This window comes from Nothoprocta perdicaria, unplaced genomic scaffold, assembly GCF_003342845.1.
Source record: "Nothoprocta perdicaria isolate Ctin4 unplaced genomic scaffold, notPer1 scaffold_11, whole genome shotgun sequence".
In the NCBI taxonomy this organism is placed as follows: Eukaryota; Metazoa; Chordata; class Aves; order Tinamiformes; family Tinamidae; genus Nothoprocta; species Nothoprocta perdicaria.
The window spans coordinates 8,511,054-8,524,442 of record NW_020454205.1 but is presented as its reverse complement, the minus strand read 5'-3'; the positions used below and the strand labels follow the sequence as shown (position 1 = coordinate 8,524,442).

General features: G+C 46.7%; 1 protein-coding gene across 1 annotated transcript in view; it reads left to right on the top strand.

Moving 5' to 3' along the window:
• The window catches only part of PCBP3 (poly(rC) binding protein 3), a 67,952-nt gene that overhangs the window by 47,503 nt on the left and 7,060 nt on the right, over positions 1-13,389 (top strand). Inside the window, exons 12-15 of the mRNA XM_026048898.1 lie at positions 3,481-3,522; positions 9,152-9,230; positions 9,893-9,952; positions 13,008-13,060. Of these exons, the coding sequence (XP_025904683.1) occupies positions 3,481-3,522; positions 9,152-9,230; positions 9,893-9,952; positions 13,008-13,060 (234 nt within the window). The remainder of the gene's footprint in view (positions 1-3,480; positions 3,523-9,151; positions 9,231-9,892; positions 9,953-13,007; positions 13,061-13,389) is intronic.

Here is a 13,389-nt window from a genome sequence, read left to right as displayed (position 1 = left end):
TCTGAGCACTGCCAGTATGGTGCTAAGTGCAGTGTCCATGAAAGGGCCATTTGCTGTCACTGGTGCTTCCCTGGTCACACCAAAGAGCATTTTCAGGCTAATCTCCACTGCAAAGTTTGATCTTATCTGTGTCTGTGTGAGAGCTGACATTGCCCTGCCTTTAGCAGCATTATGCAGGGGGTAAACCTGACTTAAAAATGAGGATAACAGTTATGATGCAGTATAGGTAATAACCCTTGGGAAGCAGGAACATGTTTCTGCATGCAGAATAACCACAGCTTCCATGGTATGTGCATGCAGCACAGGCCAGGAGTTCGCACATTGCTCTGTGTTCCTGGTTCATGACATTCAGTTAAGATAATTATGTGATTTGCTCAAGGCATGCATCAGAAATAGATTTAAAGCATTTTTGCTGTAAAGCAATGCCAAGTTAGCCTGTGAKCTCCCCTATTGCGAGACAGGCACCTGCCTTTTGAACCTGGACATCCACCCCTGGTCTTGGAGAAGCCTCAGGGAGAGAGGTCCACGAAGTCCCAAACTGCACTCCTGGCACGAAAGGAATGTATAAACTGAATGTGAGATGCCTCATTTGTGAGACAAGTGCACATAAACCGATGGCAGCTTTTAAAAAGATGATTTTAATCATTCTATCTAATCTCATTGCCTCTCCTTGTAATCAAACCCATGTCCATAGATGCTCCAAGTGCTGTAGTGTATGAGTATCTAATCAGATGAGTAGCAGCTTTGGAGTTCCAACAGACACGTAGATGTGGGAGACAACTGGAGACCAACTAGAAACAAAGTGTGATTTTTGAGGGGAGATAGTCATGTGCCAGCATGTTCATTGCCTTCAAGTCAAGCCCTGAGTTCCAGTTGTTTGTCTGGACTGAGATGACCCTAAACTGCTCYCTTCTCTCCACACCCAAGAGCCCTCTGAGCACAGGCATCAGCATCCAGTATTTTCCTTTGCATTAGCTATGCCTCTGACAAATGATTGCCAGAATAATGCTGTATGAGTTGCTTTGTTTCTCCCAAACCATAATAAATAGCAGAAGAGCACACTACATATAGAAATGCATGACCAAAGCATATGCTATTTCTAGCAGAGTGCTGAACTAGCATCTCCTAGTCATTACCAGCCACCAGAATGGGGATGAGCAGGCCATTTGGTCTGAGCAGCCGTCCTGAAAAAGAGCTTTGAGTCYAACTGTTTGATGAACTGTTATCTTCTCAAAAGGGAGAGTAAGATGGATATTTTTTTTTTCTTCTTGCTGTTAAATGGTTGATGTCTTGCACAGAAGTGACGTTGTGGGAAGATGTGACCTTCCAGAAATAAGAGCTCTTTCTTTGTCCTCTGTCAGCTCTGTTGAGCCTTTTGGGTCTGACTGATGGGCAACATGGAGTGAACTAGTTTCCTGTTCCATGCAAAGGATGCTAGGTTAAAGCAGGCTTGTTTTGCAGCTTGTTTTGTCTTTGAATTCCTGGCAGCTCTTCTGTGCACGGTGGTTTTCTTAGTCGTCAGCATCCAAACCTCGTGCCGGGGAGCCTCGGGGCCTCCAAGCAGCACTTCCCTTTAGGTAACCATGTTAGCAGCTTCAGGGAGACTTTAGTCAGGGGCTGATGGAGAGGGTGAAACCTGCAGCAAGTCAGGAAGCTGCACACAAGTCAGCCAGAGGGTTGCAGTGTCAACCTGCAAGTAGCTCAGCTCTACAGGCTGAATTTCCCATCTAAAATGTTAGTGTTTTAAGCAAGTGAGACCTAGGTAACATAGGAGCTGTGTCTGTGCTGCACGTTGATGCTGCCAGAATTCCCTTGCATCTATCCAAGACACCTTCCTGCCATTATTATTATTATTTTGTATTTGCACGGAGTTTTGGCTAACGTTTCGAGCAGCAGAGCATCCTGGGGAGGCGAGGTGCTTATCTGAGATGTTGGCATTGAGGTTCCAGTGGCCGTGGAGCCGCGTAGTTGCTGCAGCCCCTGCAGAGCAATGCGCACGTGCCCCTCGCCCTGCAGCGGGGTGGACTTGCACAGAGGCAGGACATGCCACCTCTGCGTGGGGACAGCTGGGCATGGGAGAGAGCAGTAAAGCATAGTCTGCCCTCGACAAACCAAAGATCAAATTGAACATCCAGGAAAAGCTGAGCTTTTTAGAGCACCCTCTGTCACGGGTGGTGCTGGCAGGCAGCAGGACTGCCGTTTTTGTGCATGGAGGTTTGCACCTTCRCCAAGCTTTTGCAGAGGGAGTCCTTGACACTGAGCACTTTATTTCCAAATGACACTGCATTTTCCCAGCAGTTTTTCTTTTCTCATCTATTTTGCTATCTTTACTCTCCCTTTTTAAAGTGTTATCCATCTTCTATACCATCTCGTTTGGAATCATCTGAGTAATGTGTCAACTAGCAAGATATATTTTTTGTGAGCTGGTAAAACCCAAAATACTGGGCTCTCTAGCATTTGGCTCTGTATCTGCAATGGTGCTTGTTTTCCGGGTATTTACAGAAGTGAAAGAAGTGCTATAAATGACGGTAAAAATAACAAACTGCCTAGCAAACATCTTCATGTATGCATTCTTTATAAATAATTAAATGCATTACAGTGCTAACTTTGATTTGAGGAGTATCTTCAGTACAGGAAACCACAATAACAACCTTATCTTTCTCTATGGAGTCTGGGGACTTGTAATAGCTTATTCCTTCTTGGACTTCTAAATAGCTTATTCCTTCTTTTGAAAAAGCCAAACTGAGCTCGAACCCTTCGAGAGGTGTGACTGGGTAGCTCAGCACAGTTGTGATACAGAAAGTACGTCCCCGTTGCTGTGATGGAAGTTACCCGAGGACTTGCTGTCCCTGTGAATTTTACTGCATTTGTGCAGCATGGAAAGGGATCTTCACCTGGGATAGCCAGGTGATAGCCAGGACACGTGTGTGGTGGGCAGGGGGAAGCATTTGCCCTCGTTCCTTTCAGCATCAGTGATCAACGTCCATCACTGGCAGCGGGTGATGGCAATAGATGCTTTAAAAAATGGTATTCATTCAACAGATATGCCTGCATACAGGGGGCTGAAAGATGTGTGGTCCAGCTCCATTTCCCAGGACAGGGCATCATGCCACAAAGTCCCCATTTTAGGTGGTTTTTTTTTTTTTTTTTGGCATAGCAGTGGCTGTTTCCCGTAGGGCACTTTGTGAAGAGCTGGAATCCCAGGCTCAATTTTTCACCTCCAGGAGAGCAGAGAGGAGAAGTTCCCTGTCCTCCACCAAGCACCTTGAAGGGCTGGTGCACACAGCAGGGACAGCGCAGGGTCCTGGGCAGGGTCCAAGGTGGGGACGGGATCTTCTGGTCTGTTTGTACATTAACAGCTTTCCCCCACGTTAGACAGCAAAGGAGTAAAGCGCAGGGATGATGGTCCCAGTGGTGAGAGACACAGGGCTTCTCCCTGTAGTATTGCCACCCCTAATAACATGTGTTTTTCTTTTGCAGGCCTATACAATTCAGGGACAATACGCTATTCCACACCCGGATGTGAGTTTTACCCTATTTTTCTTATACCCTTTTATGTCACCTGCATGCTACTGTTAATTAATATAATATTAATATTAGAAAATAATATTAATAGCATATTTTCAAAGTTACTGGCCGTGTGTAGTATCTGTAACACCTTGAATAGCCTTTTAACCTGTTAGTGCTAAACTTTATTAATTTTGAGGACTTGGCCTGATGCTAAATTATTTGTATTGTTCAGTGCTATCCCTTTGTTATCACACAAACTGTATTCTATGCATTTTGTGCCTCAAAATGGTCAAAACAAGCAAAGAAAAAAAAAAACCTTTCCTTTCTATTTTCTCCCATCTTCCTAAAGTGTTGGTAACCCAGTGACACAGTGACTTATTCAGGCACCAAATATCTTCTGGTCTTCTCGAGGGAGGCTCTTCCACTTTCTGAGCACTGCTGGTCTCTCCCAAGCTGGGGTCTCCCTGAACGTGTCCTTTTCCCTACTGCAAAAGGGGCATCCGAGTCTCTAATGATGCTCAGTTATTCCCCTTCTTTCTGGATTAACTGTTGCTTTAGACTGGAGAGTGGCCTTACTGTCCCGCTGTTCAAGATGGACGTGCAACTTCTTGTTCTGTGATGGTGAGGGTGAGACTGTCCTGCTACTCTCTTGTGTGTGGTACCCAAGGCAGGCCTGGCGCTTTCTGATGCATCGTGCTTTCATAATGACTTTGATGGGATGAGGGAGAAACCAGAGGTTTGGAGACACAATAATTCCTGGTTGAAGTTGAGATAGGGTGACGTGGTTTTTTTTTTTTTGTGGTCTTGATTCAAATGTAGACATTGAAGCTGGGCAAGATGTTGTCTGCTGCTTCTGAAGGAAGGAAAGAGGGATGAGTTGAGCACAGGTCTGCAGTATTTGTCCATGTTGCATCTCACCTTACTGACTGGTCTATGAATCCCTAGAGGAACCAGACCAAAACCCAAAGGAGAGGTTAACTGCAACATGGCCACTCCATCAGGGGCAAATCTATAGCTCTCATTGCTCCCTTCCTGCTTTCATGTGAAAACAGCCTTACCAGCACAGACTGAGGACAGGCCGTGCCAGGAAGGGAGCGTGGGGAATGACGGAGCTCTTTCCCTCATAGACACCGTGTGCCAAAGCAAAGGCTCCTAAAGCTCCAGCGTCGAGGAGGAGATGCTGCTGCTCAGGAAGGTCATTCCTTCGACCTTCCCACAATGATTCAGCTACCCTCAGACGCAGGGGCTGACAGGAGAGGCCCTGGGGGCATGTGCTGCAGCTCCTACGCTGTTGTGACAGGGAGTCGTTTGCCAGCACAGCCCTTTCCACTCTCCTAACCCAGGGAGTGCTGCAGTCACCCGGTGACTTTCTGTGACCTTCAGAAGGAGAAAACATYTGGATGGGCAATTTGCTGGGGTTGCAAGATGAGTGGAGGTGGATGTGGACCCTCAAGGATGGTTGAGGGGAAGGAGTGGGGCTGGTAGGAGTTTGCTGACCTGCCCATTCTCAGCACTGGCCAATGTTCTGCAGGGAGATGAGGGACCTGGGCCAGCAAACATCCCATCCCTTGTGTTCCTGACAGCATGTCAGTGCCCTCTCCTCTGCGAAGCACCAGCAGGACATCAGTCGCCCTCCATTTGACAGCTGTCTCATTGGGTTTGGCGCTCTGCCATCCTGGGAGAGGACATCACAGACACGATCCCTGCTGCAACTAGTGTCCTTTACATAGAGGCAAATGCTGTTCATGCTTCCAGTGGAGCTGGATTTGGATCCTGCTCCAATCCCCCTGCTCGTTGTGTGCCTTGGGAATGACAGGGTAGGTTGAGACACACAACATTTTGGAGGGGGACATGTAGGAAAAATGCTAGCATATCTTTGCTTTAAAATACTGATAAAAATAGAAAAACAGTCTCTTTTGAAGGATGGAGAACATTAGCAAAGAAATAAAATGCCAGCACCTCCTTGCTGGTAACATGCCAGTAGGGGTTTTCAGTGCCCAGGTGTCAGGAAGACAGCTGCTCAGCTTCTGTAGCTTGTCACAGCTGATGAGGGGTGGTCAAGAAGCTCTTGGAAAAAGCCAGAATATTCCAAATATGTTGGAATAAGGTGAAAAATCTCCTGTGTGCTAATGCAGAAGCCCCTTCCAACTGGCATTTGTGAAGATCATTGAATCTTCAGTGAGAATGGAGCACCAAAAGCCACTCTGCAGGTGCCAGATAACTATAAATTGTGTGGTCTGGGTGGAAGGGCCTCACCATAAATGTATCACACTTACACAATTTTACATGATTTGTCTTTCTGATGGGCTAGTTGGTTATTAAATCATTTGATCACTTCTTGCAAAATCAAGAACTAGGCAAAGCTGTCTAGTATAAACACAGGATTCCTATGATTGTAATGGAAATTAATAGAAGTTATATTTGTTCAACAGGGTAAACTTTGTTCTTAGCAGCAGTGATTTCACCCRCTCTAATGGAGGACAGAATATGACTTTCCATGAAACATCAAGGACATGCATTTGGATAGCCTGATATAATAGTAGATAAGAAATATTTTTATTTATGCATTTTGTTTTTGTTCCCTGAGTAAAACATAAATACACATGACTGCATATTTTAGTGAGGGCAAATCAATATATCTTTGTCCCAATTTTGCTTTTCAATCAGTATCATTAGACTGTTTTTCTTGTGATTATGTTCCTCTGTTTGACAGCACACATTTTGGTACACGTAGTGCTGAGGCAATATTTACACGTGAGTCAGTGCTGGGAAAACATCATTTGTATCTTTTTGGCCACAGTCTGGCCCACTGCCATCAGATTTGCTGAGACTTGGAAGAAGTTGTTAGGGTAAGAGCTGCATGTTCCCTCCTTGTTCTTGTAGCCCTCTCCCAAGGATCTGTCACTTTTAATACTGCTTACTAATGAAATCGGTCTTGAACAAGTTCTTAAAGTTTTATCCTTGCTCTTACAGATATTTGTGTTTAAGCAAATGCTTTTTATAGGTTCTGCAACAAAGTCTTGACTGTGGAGTGGGCAGGATTTCAAACACCCCTGCTAAAATCTGAGCTCCTGCCTTCCTGTTCTCCCTTGGGCAAAGCCCACCCAGCTCAGYGGGAGAGGTGGCTCATGAGTGGCCTCAGGATTGCCCTGGGTGCTCGTGCTCTGCATGTGACATTGAGCTACCTGCCCTCATTACGTTTGCTGGGAAAGCCAGGAGGACAGCCAGTGGCAGGGCAGCAGGAGTCAGGGGGAYATCAGGACGTTGCATACATGTCCAGTGGAGGAAATTCATGGGCGGGAGCCAGCCTGGCAGATGATGAGATGTGACCAAGCATTTTAGTGGGTGTCTACTGATGCTCTACGTGGATGTATGCTCGTAGAAAGCACTGCTGTCCTTGCCTTTGGGGTGATTTGCCTTTGGTCTGTGCAGGGTAGCAAAGTTGGAGGAAACGCATTTGTGTCTTTGCTTCCAGCTTTTTCCAGCTAGAAACAGCGGGGAGGGCGTTTCATGCAGTGCTAGCGTTTGTGTGACAGCTTTTGTTGGAACCCCCAAACGTAGCCATCCTCTCTTTCTGTGCAGCTATTCTCATTGCTGCCCTTGTATCAGGGGCACTGCTAAATACCACTATTAAAGCTATTCCTGAAAAATGTTCCAGTTCAGCAATAGAACAGATCGTTGTGTTTTCGCCGGGCCCAAGCAGCTGTACCAAGTCCCTCATGTTCTCCTGATGCCACCCATCAGATGAAGCAAGACTCCTTCCCTGGGGCATGATTAGGAGCATGCAGGTCAATGAGCAGCCCAGTGGGCTCCGTTATCTCCATGCTTGGTGGTGGGCGCCTCTGTGCAGCTCCAGCAGCAGGAGGCAGGAGAGCGGTGTTGGGCAAGTCTCCAGATGCTGCAAGGAAGCAGCAAGTTTGCTGCAAGGAAGCAGCAGCTGCCTGCAGTGCTCTTTTGGTGTGAGTCATAAGAATAACCTTGTTGGGCCTCATGCCCTTCAGCTGACCAAGGTCCACTGGCTGTCTTTGAGTCCAACAGGGATGCTGGCATTAAAATAGTGGCAAAAGAACAAGTGAAACGTGCATGGTTGAAGAAAGTAGTACAAACAGGACACATCTGAGTTTAATTATATCAAAAATAAGATGGAAAACAGAAGATTGGGGGAGGTGAGGGAAGGAGACTGCTGAAGACCATGCTATCTGCAGGAGTGCTGTCATTCCCAGTCTTGTCTGGAGCTGGTTGTGGTTCAGCCTGATTCTTCTTCAGCTTATTTTCTGTATGCCACACAGTGAGATGTGTACGTGCCGTGTCTGGTGCAGCAGTGAAAGTTTTGCCTGCCTGAGCAAACAGGCAAAGGCTGAAGGTCCTCAAGGCTTTGCCTTGGTAGGTTTCTCTCTGCTACCTCTCTGGTGACCAGCCAGCATTTCCCGTTCCTGCAGCTCCTTTCCATTCTTTCACCCGATCTCTTCAGCTCCCCGGGTCTTCTCTCTCCAGTGCTTCCCCCTCACCACTGCTGGTGTCGGACCTCCCCGCACTCCCTCCCCTGGACATACTGCAGGAGCAAGGAGTTTCTGAGTATTGTTCTCCCTAACCCCAAATGTTGAAATTGCACCTCCTGCCTCTCCCTTGCTGCAGAGGGGAATGGGTGCAATGGGCTTGTTTGCATCTGGGAGACCATGCGGTCCTGGTAACCCTATGGACACTGATAAATTGCCAAGAGGGAGATAAGCTCCCTTTTGCTCACAGCAGAGCCATGAAATTTCAGCCCACTTATTTATTTTTAATTTGGARTAGTAAAACAGAGCACAAAATGTATTGCAAACAAACTCCTCTCTATGCAATTGCTTCCTGCTGGGGCATGAAAAGATACCCAGCACAACAAGGGATACAAGGATCTGAAATACCTACTGGTTGCAGTTGAAGCCCATATTCCCCTGGTCTGCTGCAAGGCCCGTGTTTGTAATGCACTTGTCAAAGCTGATGTTAAGAGCTGAAATTCATCTGCCTCCAGAGACAGTTCCCCTTGGATGCTCAGCACAAGAGCACGTTGACAGCGCAGGGTGATGGTCACAACGTGGCTCTTGTGGAGCCCCCAGCAATGCAGCAGGAGCTTCTAGCTGTTGGCATGGGGCAGCCCTGGATGTGGCAGCTCCTTTGCAATGCCTCCTTGTCTTTAAAAAATCAACTAAAGGGAGCAGCAGCTATTTGCAGTAAGTTGCAAAGCCTGGGAAGGGAGGCAGGCAGTGGCTGGAAGCTGGTTGTGTATCAGCCCTGTTGCTGCTTTGGCAGCTCCCTGCTTCCTTGAGGCAGAGGGRACTGCTCACCCACAGTGGAGCAGCTAATCCATTTTTATGAGACAGAAACTAAGCATGGGCTTCCTGCTGGTATCGTACTTCAGACCCTGACCAAGCACTTCTGCAAAAGATTTGGGCTTTATTGCATCTTACCCAGGCCAAGTCCTTCTGTTAAAGTTGGTTTTTTGCCATGTCTCATCATGGCTTCCTCGTTTGTTCTCATTTTGTTTTATTTTTTTTGCCTTTTTTTTTTTTCTTTTCCATTATGGTTTTGTTCTTGATTTTCAGTGTGACTTGTACTCTATAACAATAACCTTCTTAGCTCTAATGTCCCTCCTACCCCTCAGCAGTTGACCAAGCTCCACCAGTTGGCTATGCAGCAAACCCCCTTTACTCCCCTTGGACAGACCACCCCCGCTTTCCCTGGTACGTACCCAGACGCCCTTTCTAGATATCCTTCTCTTCTTACCTGTAGAGTTTCTTTCTCTTTCTGAACTCATTTTTGTTTAATGGAGGAAAAAAAAAGAGGAAAAATAGGATGAGTAAGACGGAGGTTGCAATGTCAATGGGCAAGAGCTAACGGAGAGACTAGACGGACGCTTGGTGGTGGCTCTCCTTGCAGGCCAGCAGTTAGCTGTGGGCGCCCGCTTTGCTCTTGTGAAGCCAGGTCTATCCTGCCCCTGGCTTTGCTGGCTCTCGGAGCAGCAGTTGGGCGAACGCCGGGCAGAGCCTCGACCCTTCCTAGCCCGTCCCCGCGGCGCCGGCGGGCCAGGACGGCACCGCTCTGCTGGGAACGGAGGTGACGGGAGACGTGGCTGCAGGGAGGGCGGCCAGCTCCGTAATGTCTCCTTAATTCAGCGCTCTCTGCAAAACTGGTGGCTAAAACACTACGCGGCGAGCTAGGCAGCAGGCAGGGCACTGGGGGCTCAAATGCTCTTAACTATCGTTGTTGCTCAGTGGCCCAAGTGCCAGCTGGAAATGCCTTTTCTGACAATGTGTTCATCATATTTTGAGCTTCCTAGATGAAGTGACATTGCTTATCTCCTTGAAGGCAAAAGCATTAAATCTGTTTCTTCTTTGCTCTTCAGGAGAAAAGCTGCCCTTACATTCCTCCGAAGAAGCTCAAAATCTGATGGGCCAGTCATCAGGTAAAAAATAAAAAAGTAAAACTACAGGGAAATAACTAGGCTTCTATTGTAATATATTCCTTAAGTAGGCCTGTGTCATTGTACTCCTGGATGAATTGTCTTATTTGTGGAGAACACAGTGTGTTTTCTTGTGGGCAGGCAGAGACCAGGGAGTACGTTGCCTTGCCTCTTTTATAGAGCATGTCGAAAGAAATGCACCTGTATTTTATTACCTGTTTACTTTGATGTGTGTGTAAAGCTTCCACCCATATAATGGCAAGACATCAGAGTTACTACCGCTGTTATTGCTTTTAATTTTGTATGATCTCCCAGAAACAATAGAAAAATGCCATGTTGGAACTGAGATAACATGCAGTTTTAGCCATCTCTAAACTATTTGAGGTGAGCTACATTTTTAGTGGGGCAGGACACTGAGGGGTCACAGCACGGCTGTAATCACAGAGGAATTTCTATTTCAAAWGTGCTGTACTGACAGCTGCATGTGGGTCTGTAGGTTCCAAACATACCTTTTTTAATAACCTGCTAATACTCAGATGAGTTTCCTTGTGTCTTGAAGATTCACAGTGAAATGAGAGATACCTGCCCCCTTACCTACCCAGTACATACCCTGGCATCCAGGCTTTACTTGATACATGCCTTGGAAGAGTCTGGGGACATTGCTTAGCAAACACAGACCATGGGAATAGATCCTGCAAAACTTCAGCAAGAAGTGATTCATGAGTTTCAACGTGTAAAACCCTGTTTTCTGTGTGTTCTGCTTTGTCCTTTATGATCTCTCATGACACTAATTCTGCCCTGGCTGAGAACACAGCTTCTTCCCATTGCAGCCACAGGGGTTGTGTGTAYGTGTTGCAGGGAAGGACCTGGTATGCTAAAATAAAAGCTTTCAAGGTGGTCGATGGGTCTGTCTTATCTGTAAGTCTGAGGAGCCACGTTGGGATTTCCAAGGCCATGGACTCCTTAGCACTTTTATGATGCCATCCCATAGTACTCCATTGCCTTCAGGAAATATTTTCTGACAAATCCAAGGCACTATTGGACCAAGCCTTTTAGTTCCTGGTGAGAAGATCAGGAGGCCGGTGGGTCATCCTTGGCCTAGGCAGAGTCTGTCTTCTGCATTGTAGGAAGACTGGCAGGAGTGATAGGCAGTACCAGGCTTGGACAAACATAACCCAGGTAGGGTAGCCCGTGGAGATTTCAGGTGGTCAGTGGGCTTGGGGACAACAAGGTGTTCTTGTGGTCATGCTAGCTCCAAAACAGAGGCAAAGTGGAGGGCAAGGAAGATACCAGGACATGGTATCTTAGCCCCTTTTTTGCAGTCTTTGGTAGAAGTATGCTAGGCACAGTCATAGGCAGGGGTAGAACTGCTAGCTGGAGTATTGGTCTTTGCTTCTGCATTTATCTCCTTTTGTGATCCTAAATAATATGCTAAAGAGACTTTTCAAGTAGGTATGTGTGTGCTTTATTCAGACTCTGCATCGTTGTAGGGGAGATTCGGTGCTTACCCCATCAAATTGGGTAGTTAGKAGGCTACCTTCAGGTAGCAAATGTTATTTCTAGGAGTTTTGATGTACATTTTTGAGTGGGTAGATCTCGGCTGGACTGAGATGTTTGATCTGTGGGAGCTACAATAGGCAAATAGCTACCTGTCTGATTTCTTTAAGGTCAGTCCACCCTCCTTTCCTTCCTGGTGCTATCCCAAGGCCAGTATGGGACACAGAACTGCCATAGTTGCTGTTCTGTGAGAAAATGCTGTTTTGACAATGCTGGTATCTAGACAAATGTCATTTTTGATCTGTTGCTTTTTACAACCTAGACTGTTGCTGCCAACAAAACTGGAGAAGGGAAGTTCTCCTTCACTACATAGAAAGTCTTGATGGAGATGCAGACTGGCMAATCTTGATCTCTGTTTGCATCAGCTGGGTGGTGCTTTTGAGGCAGTGGTGGTGCATTTAGCAGCTTCTCTGGATTTTTTTGGTTAGGTGTTTGAAGCTGCTGCTGTGCTATTTCATAGCAGCAGAGTAAATGGTGCCTTCATTGCAGTGAATCAGGGAAACTGAGAAAAATGCAGCACTTGACCCTGGCAAAATTGCCTTTTCTCTTTTCTTTTTTTTTTTTTTTTTTTCTTTTTCCCTACGTCCCTTCTTTTATTCCCTTATTTTGGTGAATGCAGACTTTGCTGATTCTTAGATTCTTGAGCACGTTGACCTTAAAGGGCTTCATCTGTAGTTTGCATTCTACAGTTAAGTTTCTGTGGTTGCTGGAAAAAAAAAAAATAACAATAATAATAAATATTAGCCATCAGAAAGCTTCTGTCTTGCAGGATTGCAGTAGGGTCTCCCTAATAATGGGATTTAATCTGCAATTAAATCTGGAATTTTATAGGAGTGTTACGAGATGCCATCTACTGTATGCGGTAGYCTTCTGACTCCAGCCTTTTTTTGCCTTATGGGAAAGTCTCCCTCCTTTCCCTGGAGGGACTGGAAGCAGGCTGCTGTATTCCCTGGTGGATACATGCCATGGGGATGAGCAGCCAGCAGTCCCTGGTCCAACTAGCGTGCCCGTCTCTGCAGCCRCTGCCTGGAATTCAGCTTGCAAAGCTCAGGGGCCGTCGCTTGCAGAGCACATTGCAAAGCCCGGCACAGGAGGGCTCCCCGAGGCTGAAACCTTGCATTGCAGCATGCCTGCCTCAAAAGCCCTTCCGTGGGGAAAATTGAGGGCAGGAAGCAAGGAGCAAGGTGAGCAGTAGCGCCGTGATCTCCCTGTGTGCCTTAGGAAAAGGAGGAGAGCCAGGAAAGTGATGCAGTCTGCAGCATGGAGCCTGTGAGAAGCAGCTTGAGGAGCCCAGAGGCAGCAGGTGAAGGTGGTAACCAGCTCTGGAAGAGTTAGGTAGCAACCGTCTTCCTTCTCCTTGTACCAGAATGTGTGATCCCCTTCCCCTCCCGGCCCCGGAGCCAAATGCAGTATTTGTAGTGTCTGCTGTTGCGGTAAAGTACCAGGAGATCCAGCACGCTGCCTCTGCGAGCTATAACCGTTTTCCCTTGCATATGCCCAGGTTTGGATGCCAGTCCCCCGGCCAGTACTCATGAACTCACCATTCCCAATGATGTAAGTATAGTGGCTCCGAATGCTTCCTCTGGGTGTGTGCGCACGCATGTGTGTACGAGTGTCTATATACATATATATATATATTTTAAGTTGTAGATAAACTACCCTGTTAAATACCCTCAGAGAAGCCCCGTCACCAGTTTTTCACTCATGCCATTTGCACAGTTCCTACAGTCTTGTTGCTTGGGGGGGWTGCTCAGACAACACTGTAAAATGCAACTTCCCATTGGACTTTACCCTTCTGATATCATTCCTAGATAAAAATCCTCCTTAATGCTCCTTTTCTTTTCCTTTCAAAGTGAACTTATTGCTCATGAAACATATGCAGA